A 17,828-nucleotide genomic window follows, 5' to 3' on the forward strand; every position below is an offset into this window, starting at 1 on the left:
TCCCTCTAAAAGCTAGAGGGAGTTGGAGTTCCCACTGTGGTGCAGCGGAAACGAATCCAACTAGGAACCATGAGGTTGCCAGTTTGATCCCTGGCCTTGCTCAGTGGGTTAAGGATCCAGCGTGGCCGGGAGCTGTAGTGTAGGTTGCAGATGTGTCTTAGATCCAGCGTTGCTGTGGCCCTGGCGTAGGCCAGCAGCTACAGCTCCGATTGGATCCCTAGCCTGGGAACCTCCATCTGCCTCGGGCATGGCCCTAGAAAAGTGTCAGTGTAGGTGTGCACAAATTTATACACTTTGTGAGGTCTTTTTTTGGCTGTGAAGAACTGAAATACTAGTTGTGTGTTCCACAATGTAATCTAGAGGGGCACTCACTATTAAATGTACGTACGTGGTTAAAAGGGACCAAGTTAATCTCAGTCCTGAGTACATACTAACCTAATTGAAAACAGGGACTCAAACAGATATTTCCATACCAGTATTCACTGAAGCATTATTCACAACAGCCAGAAGTGGAAAAAACCCAAGTGTCCATCAACAGATGCATAGATAAACAAAACAGGATACATACACATACAATCTAACATTACTTAGCCATAAAAGCAAAGAAGTTCTGACAGAGTTACAACAAAGATGAACCTTCAAAACATTACGCTAAGATACAAAAACTATGATTCCATTAATATGAAGTATCTAGAACAGGCAAATTCATAGAGGCAGAAAGTATATTAGTTAACCAGGGGCTGGGGGAGGGGAGAATGGTAGTTATTGCTTAACAAGTCCAGAATTTCTGTTTGAGGTAATGAAAAAAGTTTTGGAAGCAGCAGTGATAGCTGTACAACACTTTGAATGTAAATAATACTATCGAATTACACACTTAGAATGGTTAAAATGGCAATTTTTGTTATACATATTTTACCACAGTCAAAAAAAATTCTTAAAAAGCAAAAGAGGAGTTCCCGTCGTGGCGCAGTGGTTAACGAATCCGACTAGGAACCATGAGGTTGCGGGTTCGGTCCCTGCCCTTGCTCAGTGGGTTAACGATCCGGCGTTGCCATGAGCTGTGGTATAGGTTGCAGACTCGGCTCAGATCCCGCGTTGCTGTGGCTCTGGCGTAGGCCGGTGGCTATAGCTCTGATTCGACCCCTGGTCTGGGAACCTCCATATGCCGCGGGAGTGGCCCAAGAAATAGCAAAAAGACCAAAAAAAAAAAAAAGCAAAAGAAACCAAGCACTGCAAATACTAAAATCATGAGAGGAAAAACTTTGCCTACTATCTCAACAGAGCAACAATTTAATGACAGTGCTCATCCCTGGACTACCTCATGAGCCTTTTTTTTTTTTTTTTTTTTTTTGGTCTTTTTGTCTTTTTAAGGCTGCACCTACAGCATATGGAGGTTGCCATGCTAGGGGTCCAATCGGAGCTGTAGCCACCGGTTTATGCCAGAGTGACAGCAACACGGGATCTGAACCATGTCTGTGACCTAAACCACAGCTCACAGCAACGCCAGATCCTTAACCCACTGAGCGAGGCCAGGGATCAAACCTGAATCCTCATGGTTACTAGTCGGATTTGTTTCCATTGTGCCACAATGGGAACTCCCTTGACAACATTTCTACCAAGTTTTCCTCTTAAAAACGCCCATATTGGGAGTTCCCATCGTGGCTCAGTGGTTAACGAATCTGACTAAGAAACATGAGGTTGTGGCTTGGATCTGGCGTTGCTGTGGCTGTGGGGTAGGCTATAGCTCCGATTAGACCCTAGTCTGGGAACATCCACGTGCCGCAGGTACGGCCCCCCAAAATAGAAAAAGATGAAATAAACAAGTAAATAAATAAAAACACCCATATTGTGTATATGCCAATATACCAAACTCACACAAGAGACACCTCAAACTGGCATCTCCCAACTTCCCCCTTCCTTAGTGTCCCTGCCTCATACAAACAGGATGAAATGGATTCTCTAATTTCCCATTTCTGTTAATGGCACCACAAATTCCCTAATTCACAACTCAAAATATTCACCTTCTGTGAATTCCCCTCTTATGCCCAATCTCTTATCAAGGACAGACGATTTTGCTTTGCTGTATCTTTCCCATCTTTTTCTCTTTTCTCCCTCCTACTCCCTTGTTGATACTTAAAGTCTGGCCTTTATCACTTCAGACCTGAACTGTTATAGCCTCTTAACTGGTCTTCAAGTCACCAATGTCTCTCTTCTCAAATCCATATACTACTATCTTCCTAAAATGCTATTTTCATCATTTTCACACTAGACTGTAACCTACATCATAGCAGGGATTCATTCATCTCTGAACAATGTACAACCTGGCATATGTGTTTAATTCATCAATGTTTGTTGAATGAATTGATAAATACCTAAGTCACAGCACTTTGCTGCTGAAAATTTTCACCAATTTCCCACTGTCCATAACAGAAATTGCAAATTCAAATAGCGAAATACCTACTGGGAATTCCATTTGTGGCACAGAATCTGACTAGCATCCATGAAGATGTGGGTTCAATTCCTAGCCTCGATCAGTGGGTTAAGGATCTGGTGTTGCCATGAGCTGTGGTGTAGTTCACAGATGGGGCTTGGATCTGGTGCTGCTGTGGCGTAGGCTGGCAGCTGTAGCTCGGATTGGACCCCTAGCCTGGAACCTCCATATGCTGTGAGTGCAGCCCTAAAAAGCAAAAAGAAGAAGAAATACCTACTGGGGCCAGGCAGAAAATGTAGGTAAGTAAAAATGTGTGTAAACCAAAGGGAAATGGTGGGGGCTGTGCAAACTGGAAAGCACATGTCCCATTTAAAGGGCCAGTTGCTGGAGCTCCCGTCATAGAGCAGGGGAAACGAATCCAACTAGGAACCATGGGGTTACGGGTTCGATCCCTGGCTATGCTCAGTGGGTTAAGGATCCGGCGTTGCCATGAGCTGTGGTGTAGGTCACGGACATGGCTTAGATCCCACATTGCTGTGGCTATGGCGTAGGCCGGCAGCTGTAGCTCCTATTGAACCCTAGCCTGGAAACCTTCATGTACTGAGAGTGCAGCCCTAAAAAGCACACACGCAAAAATAAATAAATAAAAATAAAGGGTCGGTTGCTTGCTGCTCCAACAAATAGCTACCACAATGAAATACAGGCCCAGTATTACCAGGTCTTCTGATTTTTCGAGATAAGCTAAAAGCACAGATTTTAAACAAAATTTGGTTTTTAAACAGTGACAACTAATTCCATTTAAAAATTAAAAACAAACAACCCCACCAAAAAAAACCACTGTGCAGGTCAAACAAAATATACCTATGGGTTAAATCCAGCCCTTAAGTTACAAGTTGGTGACTCTGCTCTGCAGGATAAAAGACAGAGTTCTTGCCCGACATTCTAAACCCTTCATTGTAAATTCCCAGGCTACCTACCAAAGTTTTTTGCCCACTTTCATAGAAGAACCCTCAGCTCTAGCTCAGTGGTTCTCAAACTTTAGCATGCATCAGAATCACCTGGACGGCTTGTTAAAGTATAAATTTCAGGGCTCCACCGTATTTCCAATTCAATAGGTCTCAAGTGGGGCCTGAGAATTTGCATTTCTAACAAGTTTCCAGATGAGGCTGATACTACTGATGCATGGACCACACTCTGGAAATCACGGCTCTAGTTAAATTACTCCTTATCTCACTGATTTTGATCATATTGCTCTACCTTCCCAGAAAGCCTTCCCTTTGACTTTCTGCCTATCTCTTCCTATAAATTTTCTCTAACCGTTTTTCATGCCTCCAAATTCCTGCAGCACTTAAGGCCCATGCCATCTGCTTTTTATTCATCACCGCTTGGTGATTTTTTACTGTTAAATGTTTGTGTATAGCTGCCAATGAGGTTGTGTATTCTCAGAAATCAATGTCCAGGTCAGCACCCTACATACCTGACTGTAAGGCACTTGAAGAAAGGGGCCCTGTCTTGTCTCCCACTGCACCCCTCAAGCTAGCAAGAGCCTGGTATACAGTTGGCACTTACTAAACTTTTTTTTTTTTTTTTTGCTTTTTGCTTTTTAAGGCCGCCCCTGCGGCATATGGAGGTTCCCAGGCTGGGGATTTAATTGGAGCTACAGCTGCCCGCCACAGCCATAGCCGCACCAGATCCGAGCGGCATCTGAGACCTACACCACAGCTCACAGCAATGCCAGATCCTTAACCCACTGAGTGAGGCCAGAGATTGAACCTGCAACCTCACAGTTCCCAGTCGGATTCGTTTCTGCTGCGCCACAATGTGAACTCCCTAAACATTTCTTAAATGAACAAACATTTCACAGATCCATGAAATGAAAAGTACTGATAAATGGGCCTGAAATTTGGGTATATAATTTTTCTCAGAGAACTGACTTTAAGTCATTTTGTCAGAATGGACAACTAAATAAAAACTGAATATTTTGGAGTTCCCGTCGTGGCGCAGTGGTTAACGAATCCGACTAGGAACCATGAGGTTGCGGGTTCGGTCCCTGCCCTTGCTCAGTGGGTTAACGATCCGGCGTTGCCGTGAGCTGTGGTGTAGGTTGCAGACGCGGCTCGGATCCTGCGTTGCTGTGGCTCTGGCGTAGGCTGGTGGCTACAGCTCCGATTCGACCCCTAGCCTGGGAACCTCCATATGTCACGGGAGTGGCCCAAGAAATAGCAACAACAACAACAACAACAACAACAACAAAAAAAAAACTGAATATTTTGCAAATAAATTACCAATAGATAATTATCATCTGTGGGAAGACATTCTGTGTGTATAAAACAGTAAACATTTAAAAAACTGATTTGAGGAGTTCCTGTTGTGGTGCAGTGGAAACGAAACCGACTAGAAACCATGAGGTTTTGGGTTCGATCCCTGGCCTCACTCAGTAGGTTAAGGATCCGGCATTGCTGTGAGCTGTGCTGTAGGTTACAGCTGCGGCTCAGATCTGGCATTGCTGTGGCTGTGGTGTACGCCGGCAGCTGCAGCTCCAATTTGACCCCTAGCCTGGGAACCTCTATATGCCTCAGGTGGGGCCCTAAAAAGATAAAAGACAAAAAAAAACTGATTTGAAAACTGGTAAGACTAAATCCTATGTCTCCAGGATTCTTTTTTTTTTTTTTTTGGTCTTTTGTCGTTGTTGTTGCTATCTCTTGGGCCGCTTCCACGGCATATGGAGGTTCCCAGGCTAGGGGTTGAATCGGAGCTGCAGCCACCGGCCTATGCCAGAGCCACAGCAACTCGGGATCCGAGCCGCGTCTGCAACCTACACCACAGCTCACGGCAACGCGGATCGTTAACCTATTGAGCAAGGGCAGGGACCGAACCCGCAACCTCATGGTTCCTAGTCGGATTCGTTAACCACTGCGCCACGAGGGGAACTCCCAGGATTCTTTATTCCCTGTAGAGATATGAACTAATCATTACATCATAATACCTATTTAATGTTTGTACCACATGCAATAAAAAGGTAGGATGAAACTAACCTCTCATGATATTCAGAAATATTAATCAGTCCCTTCAGATAAAGTTTGGATGACAATATATTTATCTGGGATTCTAAAGTCTATGTGAAAACAAAACCAAACTCTATTCAGCCAGTCTCTTCATATTATAGACTAGTATCTGCAATTGGGCAATTTCAAGGATGATTTATGAGTAAAAACTTGGTCTCCAAGCTAAACCAGAATAAAGCCACAGATTACTTTACAGAGTAACCCCAAAGGTGGATCCACTAGAAGAAAAATGTTAGAAATAATATGTATTATGAGATATAGTCCTAAGTTCCTATACGGCTTTTTGAACAACTCCACACTTGGTGGTATTACAATCAATGGGACGAGAGAAAAAGTTTTTTTGCTTTGGTTTTTTTGGTTTTTTGGTTTTTTTTTTTGCTTTTTAGAGCCACACCTGAAGCATATCCCAGACTAGGGCTCGAATTGCAGCTGCTGGCCTACGACACAGCAATGCCAGATCTGAGCCGTGTCTGCGACCTACACCACAGCTCACAGCAATGCCAGATCCTTAACCCACTCACTGTTCAAGGCCAGGGATCGAACCTGTGTCCTCATGGATACTAGTTGGGTTAGTTACCACTAAGCCACAATGGGAACTCCCTTTTTTTTTTTTTTTTTTAAGAGAAAAGTTAACAATATTTGGGAAAGGCAGAAAACCCAATTCAGAAAACAACCAACCAACCCAGGAGTAAATGAAGTACATTTTACAACTTAAAGATAGCAGAGGAGTTCTCCTGCAGGTTAATGATCCAGCATTGTCACCACAGCAGTTTGGGTCATTGCTTTGGCTCAGAAATTGCCCTGGCCCTGGAAATTTCATATGCTGTGGGCACCCTCCCCCCCAGCCCCCTGGCCAAAAGAAAAAAAAGGATATCAGAGACATTACCTTACATTCAGATACTTGCCCTGTCTACCAGGACCCTGGACCATAATGATCTGGTCTGTAGGGAGGACTCAGCCAAGATACTCCACATTTCTGTTGACAAGGAACTACACAAACTGGGCAAAAAAAACAAAAAACAGAATTACAAAGCCAAGTCAACAACACATGAAGTGCTTCCCAAGTTTTAAAAGCATTAGCATTCTAAACAATAAAACAAAGCAAATTTTTAAAAAACTATAATTAAAATTAAAAAAGCAAATTTATTTTGCGAAATAAACTTCACAGTAAAACTACCTACAAGAAATTATGGAAGGAAATGCTACCAGACGAACTGCTACATAGCAACTTCCTACTTTACTATCTGCACCATCAGATGTTTCTCACAAAGAGATGACTGAATAATAACATCCAGTTCTTTGACAGAGAATGTGGAGGTTCAGAAGACAGTACATTCTAGAACAAGCTCTACTACAGTGTGAATCTGGGCATTTCTTTTAGCCATATTCAAGTCATAACAGTTTTGACCACAAAAACTTATAGTCAATAAAATATGTTGTATGATAAAATAACTATAAAATGCATGTAACTAAAATAGTATACATATATATATCAAGAAATAACCTTGTTACAGTCTATTTTTATTTTTTTATTTTTTTGCTTTTTAGGGCTTATGGAAGTTTCCAGGCTAAGGGCTGAATCAGAGCCACAGCAAGGCCAGATGGAAGCAGTGTCTGAGACCTACACTACAACTCACAGCAATGCCGGATCCTTAACCCACTGAGTGAGGCCAGGGATCCAATCTGCGTCCTCATGGATACAAGACAGGAACTCCTACAGTCAAATTTTTATGTTTATGTTATCTGATAACAAAAGTCTTGGACTGACTTTCATATTATGCAGTAACCTATTTTTATTTATTTTTGTCTTTTTGCCTTTTCTAGGGCTGCTCCCTCAGCATATGGAGGTTCCTAGGTTAGAGGTCTAATCAGAGCTGCTGCTGCTGGCCTACACCAGAGCCACAGCAATGCCGGATCCGAGTCGCATCTGTGACTTACACCACAGCTTAAGGCAATGCTGGATCCTTAACCCACTGAGCAAGGACAGGGATTGAATCCACCTCATGGTTCCGAGTTGGATTCGTTAACCACTGTGGCATGACGGGAACTCCAGTAACCAATTTTTAGAATGAATTCCAAATATAAGGCCTCTGATAGAAGATGCTCTACCCTCTTTTTTTCTGCAAGCTGTCAGTAACGTGTATTGTTCAACCTTACACATATACAATCAATAGTAACTTCTAGATTCCATATCAGAATAAACCCTTTCAATGTATGCTGATCCCACCTGGACTCACAGAAAAGTGACACGCAAACAGAGGGGGAAAGCACCAGAAATAGAGCAAGCCACTATCATGCCAGCAGATGGTATGACTAAAAAGATTTTCAGTGCTTATTAACCTTAGCAAGTTCCCTATAACCACTGAATTGAGAAACAGAAGCAAGTGGGAGGGGAAAAAGGGGGGGTGCATCAGAGAACTCTGGAAAGGGTGTAGGGATTAAGTTCTCCCTCCCTAGAGAAAGGGAGAAGGAAGATGTGCAATGAAAAAATAAATTTGGGAGTTCCATTCCTGGCTCAGCAGTTAAGAACTCAAGTAGGATCCATGAGGATGCGGGCTCGATCCCTGGCCTTGCTCAGTAGATTAGGGATCCAGCCTTGCCTTCGCTGTGGCATAGGCCGGCAGCTGTAGCTCCGATTTAACCCCTTGGGAACGTCCACATGCGGGGCGGGGACCCTAAAAAGCTAAATAAATAAATTTTGCCGCATATAGAACTCTCAGGCATCAGATCCCGGTAGCAGAGGCGACCTAAGCGGCAACTGCGGCAACGCCAGATCCTTAACCCATTGTGCGGGCAGGGGATCGAACTCTCGTCCCGGAGCTCCCAAGATGCCGCTGATCCCGTTGCGCGCTACAGCGGGTGCTCCCACGACAAAATTTTAAATGGAGGATTAGGCACAGCAGAGCTTCAATCACAAATTTCCTAACTGTTGTCTTGGCACCCATAATTCCCTATCCTCCTCAATGACTCGAGGACCAACTCAATGAATGAAGGCATAATCATAGAGCTCCTCCTCTGAAACAGGCGAACAATACTTTTGAGTTTTAGTCTTTTTCAGGCGTGCTGGGGGGAAGAGGGGAACACATCAAACTAAACCAAAAACAAACAAACAAAAAGGCAAGCAAGCGCTTTCAACTTTACACAACTTGCAGGAAAAAAAGGACACTGAGGAGAAACGAGATTATTAGCCAATGGGAATCCCGGGCCGGTTCTGGGCGGGCAGCGTCTGCCAAGACAGGACAGAATGGGACCGAGGGCCTGACCCCAGGACTCTCCTCCAGGCCCCGGAGCCTCTCCCACCCCAGGTGGCAGCACTTCTCTCCTTGCCCGGTTCCCCGACGCCCACGCCCCTGGCCCGCCTCACGCCCAACCACCACCCTCGGAAAAGTCCTCAGCTGCCTCACCAAAAAATGTTTGGCCTGGGAAGCCCGCTGGCTGCACCATCCCTTGCAGAACTAGCAAGAGTTAGAAGCCAGGAGAGAGAGAAGGAACCAAAAGAGTCCCGAAGACGCAGCTTCGGGAGAGGCGGGGCAGGGACGAGAGCGAGGTGGCCGCGGCCACGCTGGCTGCAGCATGAGGGCAAGACGCCAAACGCTGCAAACTCGGCTGAGGCGACGCTCTGAGCACCGCTGCGCGGCGGCCGAACCCGCCGGGAAGCCAGCCTCCAGAGGGGAGGACGCCCCGGCCGTCCTGCCACCGCCCGCTCCGCCCTCCTCGCTGGACCAGCTGGCACCGTGAGCTGGGTTGGGCGACTCCGAGGTTCGCACACTCACCGCGCGCGCGCGCGCGCCGCTCCGGCGCGGCCGCCCACCGCCCTCTGCGTGATCTCCGCCCCGCCCCCTGCGCCCGGCCCGTGGACTGGGCCCCGCGCGGCGGCGTCGGGGCTACGTCACGAGCGCGTGCGCTCTGTTCGCCGGCAACGGCCCGCGCGGAAGTTTACCCCATCAGCGTGCTGGTGTCCTTGGAGACGAAGCCGGGTCTGGGCGGCGGCAGAGAGGCAACGACGACAACAGAGCCCCTGGAGAAGCCAAGATGCCGTCGAAGGGAAAGGACAAAAAGAAGGGCCAGGGCAAAGACAAGAAGAAGAAGTAAGGAGAAGCCACACTGGGGGCCCTGCTCCCTGGACCTACCCTCCGGGGATTTGTAGGTGCAGGCCCACTGGCGCCCTTCCCCACCCCACACCCCACCTTCCTGGACGCTCCTCTCTCTCACTCAGCTGCTGAGAGGGACAGCTCCCCTTGCTCAGAAGTTTCCAAAACGCATGCCAAACTATACTGTTTCAACTAAGACAGGATTTGAGACCCTGAAGTAATGTGGAATAGACCCGCCCATGTGTCATGCACTAATGAGAAGGCAGATAAGTTCCCAAAAAACAGGAGTAACATTGGACCCAGTGAAATTAGTGCTGGAGGAAAAAAGAACTGTGAGGTAGAAGAGTTCTGACACTGAAAGCGAAGGTCAGGATACCATTTCTTGGAACATTGGAGATCCTCTAGACCTGTGCTGTCCAATAGAGTAGTCATTGATCGTGTGTGGCTATGATTATAAGTTAGAATTAAATAATATTAAGAATTCAGATCCTCCTTTGTACTAGCCACATTGCAAGTAGTCAGTAAGCACATGTGGCTATGGTGACCGTATTGGACAGCCCAGATATAGAGCATTTCCGTCATCACAGAAAGTTCTGTTGGATAGCACTACCTGAGACCATGGTTCTCAGCGAGGCAATTTTGACTCCCAGAGGACACTTGTCAATATCTAGAGACATTTTTGGTTGTCACATCTGGGGAAATTTAGTGGATAAGAGACTGGGGACGCTGCTAAATACCCTACAGGGCACAGGACAATTCCTAGCCTCGCAAGAAACAATCATGTGGCTTAGAAGAATTTCATTTGGGGAGTTCCCGTCGTGGCGCAGTGGTTAACGAATCCGAATAGGAACCATGAGGTTGCGGGTTCGGTTCCTGCCCTTGCTCAGTGGATTAACGATCCGGCGTTGCCGTGAGCTGTGGTGTAGGTTGCAGACTCGGCTCAGATCCCGCGTTGCTGTGGCAGTGGCATAGGCCAGTGGCTACAGCTGGGATTGGACCCCTAGCCTGGGAACCTCCATATGCCGTGGGAGCGGCCCAAAGAAATAGCAAAAAGACACTCTCTCTCTCTCTCTCTCTCTCTCTCTCTCTCTCCCCTCTCTCTCTCACACACACACACACACACACACACACAAAATCAGTTGGGAAACCCTGCTCAATGCTTTAAGCACAGAGAATAGGCAGTAAGCATTATTTGCCATACATCCAGCACCTACCAGAGAGTCTGGATCATGGCAGATGCTTACTATTTCTTAAATAAATTAAGGTGTCTGCTTGTGTATGCTTTAACTTGAATCTTCTTTTTTCATCCACAAGAACTGTGCTCTGATGCTCTGGGCTTGTTATTTTTATTTTTTGCTTTTTAGGGCCACACCCAGGGCATATGTAAGTTCCCAGGCTAGGGGTCAAATTGGAGCTACAGCTGCCTACCTACGCCACAGCAACGCAAGATTCCAGCGGAATCTTGGACCTACACTGCAGCTTATGGCAATGCTGGATCCTTAGCCCACCAAGCAAGGCCAGGGATCAAACCCACATCCTGTGGATCCTAGTCGGGTTCATTACCACTGAGCCATGATGGGAACTCCTGGGTTCATTATTTTTTGCCTATGGCCTGAGCAGTTTCTTTGTGGTTGAGATGATCTTGAACATCAAAAGGATCTCTGGGTGACTGAAGGATCTCCTTGGGCTTTCTCAGGGATTCCTTTTGGTTCAAAGGAAAACCCAAGGATTTGACTAAACTGGGTAATTATTCACGTTTCCCCAAACTGATCAGAATTCTGAAATGGGTAGTATAGCTCTAGCACTAAATCTTTGCAGGTTTGGAGTTGCTGCTAAATTGCCTCTAAACCTATTGGATGACCCTAGTGATTCCTAGATGCCTTGGAGTCATACATGGTGTCCAACAACACTATATATGGGACCACAAGGGAATCCTTGTAAAGTTTATGGAGTAACTTGTTTATGGGAGGAATGCATGCTCACTATAGAAAGTTTAGGAAACATAGAAAGTCAAAGGAGAAATAAAAAATCACCTGTGATCCCATCTTCCAAGGATAACCACTACTATAATTTTGGAATATTCTTTTTCTTCCCTGTGAAATGATAGCCCAGTATACATATTTATTTGTGGCATTTTCTCCCAGTGTAGTAATATAAGTATTCTTCTACAGTGAGTTTTTTTCTTACGTAATTGCATACTTAGTCTAGCATTTTTAAAAAGTGCCAAGGGCTTATTGCATTCCTGGAATTTACCGGCATATGTTTTCTATTTTTGACCATGCATCTATGGTGCATGTATCAACAATGAGAAACATTCAGGGTAACAGACCTCTTATTCCTTGAATTTTTCATGACTCATAGTTTGAGAAACCCTGTTTTGTTTCTCCCTGTGACAAATCTTATTTAATTTCTTGCATAGATTACACTGGGTAGCTTAGACCTGATATATCCAGGGAGAAATTGGGTAATTATAGCAAGACAGTCTTATCATGAATGCCTAAATCCTGGTGGAGAGGGATGTCAACAAGTGTAACCAGTTGAGGGGTTGGGGATGGGGCTAGAATTAATTTTATGAGAACACAGCATGAGGGTGGGACTGGAAAGAGATCAAGAACCAGCAGTTGGGGGAGTGGAGAGTGACTGTATAAAGGTCCACACATACATATGTATGAAGATATCTAGAATTCAAATATAGATGAATTCTTGGAGTTCCCGTTGTGGCTCAGTGGTTTATGAACCTGACTAGTAACCATGAGGTTGTAGGTTCAGTCCCTGGCCTCGCTCAGTGGATTAAGGATCTGGTGTTGCCATGAGCTGTGGTGTAGGTCACAGACTCGGTTTGGATCCTGAGTTGCTGTGGCTGTGGTGTAGGCTGGCAGCTGTAGCCCCAATTGGACCCGTAGCCTGAGAACCTCCATATTCCGTAGGTGTGGCCCTAAAAAGACAAATAAAGTGCCTGAAAAACAAAACAAAACAAAAAAAGGAGTTCTCGTGGTGGCGCAGTGGTTAATGAATCCTACTGGGAACCATGAGGTTGCGGGTTTGATCCCTGGCCTTGCTCAGTGGGTTAAGGATCTGGTGTTGCCATGAGCTGTGGTGTAGGTCGCAGACGTGGCTCAGATCCTGCATTGCTGTGGCTCTGGCATAGGCCGGCGGCTACAGCTCCGATTCGACCCCTAGCCTGGGAACCTCCATATGCTGCAGGAGCAGCCCTAGAAATGGCAAAAAAGACAAAAAACAAAAAAATAAAGTGCCTGTCATATAAAGAGGAGTGTTTTCTTAATGCTCATGCAATAAATATTTTTAAAAATCTCCCCTTTTGTCATTTTAATGTTTAAAACCATCATTTATTATTATTACTACTATTTTTGCTTTTTAGGGATGCACCTGCAGCATATGGAGGTTCCCAGGCTAGGAGTCTAATTGGAGCTAACAGCTGCCAGCCATCAACACAGCCACAGCAATGCAGGATCGGAGTCTGCGACCTACACCACAGCTCACAGCAACCCTGGATCCTTAACCCACTGAGCAAGGCCAGAGATGGAACCTGCAACCATGGTTCTTAGTTGGATTCATTTCCGCTGAACCATGACAGGAATCCCTATTATTATTATTTTAAAATTTCCTACCTCTGTATAAATAATTATGGTTTGTTTCTCTGCCATCTTTGAAGCTTGGTGCATCCTGGCAAGTGATTTAACATACTTGCCCTAGTGACTTGATCTTTTGTTCAAGGTCTAGCCAAAAAAAAAAAAAAAAAAAAAAACCCCAAACAACTTAAAACAAAAATAAAACTGGGATTTGGGCAAGCGGAAGATTATAGAACAGTGGACTTAAAATTAGTTACAATACCAATGTATCATTATGCAAAAGGGAAACTAAGGTAATTGATTTGCAGTAGAGAGAACCAAGGTCTAAGACTGAGTAAGCAGGAATAGAAAAGATAGTTCAAATATGAGAGAGAAGTAAACGAAAATATGTGAAAACTTGATAAAATGAATTTGACTTATCATGCCTCTTTGTTTTCCCAGTCTCTTAGTTGTGCTTCAGAGTTCCCCTCTTCCGGAAAAAAGGTACCTACTTACCTCCCTTATCAAGTAAATATGTATTTCTTATTAACTCATTCATCCAACAATATTTGCTCATATGTGCCAGGCAAATCCAAGGAAAACAAATCATAATTATTTATTATTTGTATAGCATATTATATTACTCACATAGTAGAGAAATAGTTTTATGCTGTCAATGTCCTTTTCCCATGCAGGAAGATAATAAAAGTTGAGGAATCTTCTGTGGAAAGAGCCAAGGCCAATGCCTCCCTTTGGGAGGCCAGGCTGGAAGTCACAGAACTCTCTAGGATTGAGTATCGTGATACTTCCCGAAGACTGGCAAAAAGTAATGAAGACTTAAAGAAACAGCAGTATAAAATGGAGAAAGACACAATGTCTGTTTTGAGCTACTTGAAGAAGCAGGATCAGGAGAAAGATAATCTGGTAGGTAGGTAGAAATCCTCCTGAGCCTTAGTAACTACCTCTGTGGTTGTACTGGTATGGTTATATATTTCAGGGCTTTTAATTCCTTGAAATATCAGTCACATAGTTAAGACATTTCACCTGACTAACTCACCTTGAAGCAACATGTTTTTTCAGAATGGCCTTATTGTCAGAATTGGCTCTTTCTTATTTTTACTCCTGGTTCCATGGGGAGGAACCAGGCTGGAAGTCACAGAGGCCTGTTTGTTTGTTTGTTTGTTTGTTTTGTGGTTCCTGTACCATGCAGAAGTTCCCAGGCCAGGGATCAGACTCTTGCCACAGCAATGACAACACCAGATCCTTAACCTGCTAGGGCACCAGGGAACACCTGGCCTGTTGAGTCTTGAATTTATCTTATTGTACCTTGTTGAAATATTAGGACTAGAGCTATCATTTTAGATATAGAGGAAAAAGGAAAGGGAGCTAACATTTTGGGGCTCCTGTTTTGTGCCAGGCACTGTGCTAGGCACTCTACCTCTGCCGTCTCATCTAGTCCGTGTGTGTGTGTGTGTGTGTGTGTGTGTGTGTGTGTGTGTGTGTGTGTGTCTTTTTAAAGCCTAAGCCGTGTCACATGGAGGTGCCCAGGCTAGGGGTCGAATCAGACTTGCAGCTGCCGGGCCTACACCACAGCCACAGCAGCGAGGTATCCGAGCCATGTCTGCAACCTACACCATAGCTCACGGCAATGCTGGAGTGACGCTGGGGATCGAACCCGAGTCTTCATGGATACTGTCGGGCTCTTTAACAACTGAGCCACCTTGGGAATTCCAGTCTCATTTAGCCCTTTAATAACCCCATGTACCTACAAATTGTCATTCCCATTTTACAGATAAAGAAATTGACTCTCAGGACAGGTAACTTGCCCAAAGTCTCATAGCTAGTGGATGTTAATGTGGAATTTAGGTTTGACTTAAACTCTTCCCATCTGCCTCTCTGAGCCCCATGGGGACCCAAGGAAATTTCCACCATGTTTCATTCCTATGTATGTTTTTGTGTTTTTACTGTTTATACATTATACATCCACAAATAATACATATTTATTATAGTCTTGTTTTAAAATTTACATTAGTAGTGTCTTACTGTACATATCTTTTTAAACTTGTATTTCTTTTTTTCTTTTTTTTTTGTTTTGTCTTTTTGCTATTTCTTGGGCCGCTCCCATGGCATATGGAGGTTCCCAGGCTAGGGGTCGAATCAGAGCTGTAGCCACCGGCCTACGCCAGAGCCACAGCAATGCAGGATCCGAGCCGCGTCTGAAACCTACACCACAGCTCACAGCAACGCCAGATCCTTAACCCACTGAGCAAGGGCAGGGACTGAACCCGCAACCTCCTGGTTCCTAGTCGGATTCGTTAACCACTGCGCCACGACGGGAACTCCTTAAACTTGTATTTCTTTAATAAAATATTATGTTTTGTGGTATATTTATGAAGACTACATGATTCAGTTCATTTTTTAAAAATTTAGGTATTCCCTTGTAGCCTAGCAGTTAAGGATATGGTGTTGTCATTGCTGTGTCACAGGTTTGATTCCTGGCCTGGGGACTTATGCATGCTGCAGGCATGGCCAGAAAAATTTTTATAATGAGTATGCTTTATTTTTTATTCATTCTTAACTGCTTTATAATATTCCATCATGTAATAAACCAAAATTTATATGTTCATACCAACTTGTGGGTCAGACTCCATTTTTTTCATTATTACGAATAGACCTTCAAGAGACACTCTTGTGTATTCTGCTTGTGCTCACGTGTGAGTTTCCCTAGAGCAGACACTGAGAAATTACTATATGAGGTACACATAAGTCTCAAATTCACAAGGATTTAAATTGAACTCCAAAGAGGTTATACCAATTTAAACTGTCACAAGCAGTGTATTAAAGTGAGTTCCTGTTTGTCCACATTTTTGTGAATACTTGATATTATACTTAATTTTTGCTCAATTTTATGGGTGTAAATTGGTATATCGTCTTAATTTGTATTTTCCTGATTCAGTCACTTGAGCATCTTTTGTATGTTCCTTCACCGTTTTTTGTTTTTTTTTTTTAATGTATTTGCTTCAGTATGCATTTTGGAGTGATACAAAGCATAGCTCCTGGGAGTTCCTGTCGTGGTTCAGTAGAAACAAGTCTGATTAGCATCCATGAAGATACAGGTTCAATCCCTGGCCTTACTCAGTGGGTTAAGGATCTGGCATTGCCATGAGCTGTGGTGTAGGTCGCAGATATGTCTCGAATCTGGCATTGCCATGGCTGTGGTGTAGGTGGTGCAGCTACAGCTATGATTTGACCCCTAGCCTAGGAACCTCCATATGCTGCGGGTATGGCCCCCAAAAGACAAAAACAAAACAAAACAAAACAAAACACAGTTGAATAAAGCATAGGTTCTACTTGAGGAGATGTGAATCCATGAATTGTTCCATAATTTTTTTTTTTAAGGGCCACACCTGTGGCATATATAAGTTCCCATGCTAGAGGTCAAATTGGTGGAGCTGCAGCTGCAGGCCTACACTGCAGGCACAGCAATTCAGGATTGGAGCCGTGTCTGTGACCTACAACATGGTTGATGGCAACATCGGATCCTTAACACACTGAGCAAGGCCAGGGATCAAACCTGCATCCTCCTAGATGCTAATTGGGTTCTTAACCCACTGAGCCACAATGAGAATTCCCATAATTTTTTTCAAATGCTGTACTTTCAAGGAGACTCTTCCTCACTGACTTCTTAAAAATTAAAACCATCTCCCTTGGAGTTCCCATTGCAGCTTAGTGGGTTAAGGACCAATGTGGTCTCCATGAGGTTCAATCCCTGGCCTCACTCAGTGGGTTAAGGATCTAGTGTTGCTGTAAGCTGCAACGTAGGTTGCAGATGCCGCTCAGAACCTGTGTTGCTGTGGCTAGAGTGTAGACCGGCAGCTGCAGCTCCTGTTTGACCCCTAGCCTGGGAACTTCCATATGCTACAGGTGTGGCCAGAAAAGAAAAAACAAGAACAAAACCCAAAAAACCATTTCCCTTGTTTTATTTTCTTTCAGTGTTTATAACCTTCTGTTATACTGAATGCAGTTTACTTATGTATTTATTTTCTCTTTTCCTGATTAGAATGAAACCTCACAGAAGTAAATAATTTGGGAGCTTTTTTCCCCCTCTTTTGGCCTCCCCACAGCATATGGAGTTCCTGGGTCAGAGATCAGATTCAAGCCATGGTTGCAGCTGATGCTGCAGGTACGGCAATGCTGGATCCTTTAACCCACTGTGCTGGGCTGGAGATCAATCCTATGTCTTGGCACTGCAGAGACACCATTGATCCCACTGTGCTACAGTGGGAACTTCTTGGAGGCCTTTTTAAACAGTTGTTGAGTACTGTATCTCCAACACCTAGCATGTGCCTGGCACATAGTGGGCACTCATCAAAATATGTTTGAATGAATTATTGGCTTGTGATTGCACTGATGCTTTGAAAAAGTTAATAGCAATCAAAACTAAGTTCAAGATGATACTGGAAGCATTTTAGAAAAATCAGACAACTGAACATTTATGTGGATTTTATGTGTTTTATTAGATAAAGTGTAATTTTTTGTACATTTCTTTTTTAACCCTCTTTTTTTTAGGGCTGCACCCATGGCACATGGAGATTCCCAGGCTAGGGGTCGAATCGGAGCTACAGCCGCTGGCCTACACCACAGCCATAGCAATACTAGATCAGAGCCGCGT

General features: G+C 44.4%; 2 protein-coding genes across 59 annotated transcripts in view; one reads left to right on the forward strand and one right to left on the reverse strand.

Annotated features, from left to right (window-relative positions):
* ENTPD5 (ectonucleoside triphosphate diphosphohydrolase 5 (inactive)) overlaps positions 1-9,329 on the reverse strand; it is a 50,220-nt gene extending 40,891 nt beyond the window's left edge. For 12 of the 48 annotated variants that reach the window (XR_014811122.1, XR_014811124.1, XR_014811138.1 and 9 more), the window contains exons 1-2: positions 9,270-9,329; positions 6,383-6,495 (exon numbers count right to left, since the gene is read on the reverse strand). The gene's annotated coding sequence lies outside the window, so the exon portion shown is untranslated. The other 36 variants (XR_014811119.1, XR_014811123.1, XR_014811118.1 and 33 more) reach the window with 5 other exon arrangements.
* A 70-nt stretch (positions 9,330-9,399) lies between these two features.
* BBOF1 (basal body orientation factor 1) overlaps positions 9,400-17,828 on the forward strand; it is a 52,096-nt gene continuing 43,667 nt past the window's right edge. For 5 of the 11 annotated variants that reach the window (XM_001929154.5, XM_021099501.2, XM_084969749.1 and 2 more), the window contains exons 1-2: positions 9,400-9,584; positions 13,852-14,080. In XM_001929154.5, the coding sequence (XP_001929189.1) occupies positions 9,529-9,584; positions 13,852-14,080 (285 nt within the window). In that variant the 5' untranslated portion in view covers positions 9,400-9,528. Of the gene's footprint in view, positions 9,644-13,618; positions 13,661-13,851; positions 14,085-17,828 lie in introns of all 11 variants that reach the window. The other 6 variants (XR_014811112.1, XM_084969746.1, XM_084969748.1 and 3 more) reach the window with 4 other exon arrangements.

Source organism: Sus scrofa, chromosome 7 (genome assembly GCF_054392235.1).
Source record: "Sus scrofa isolate SSC_HxYL_T2T_F1_AM1 chromosome 7, Sscrofa_HxYL_maternal_Yorkshire_Landrace_v2.0, whole genome shotgun sequence".
Lineage (NCBI taxonomy): Eukaryota > Metazoa > Chordata > Mammalia > Artiodactyla > Suidae > Sus > Sus scrofa.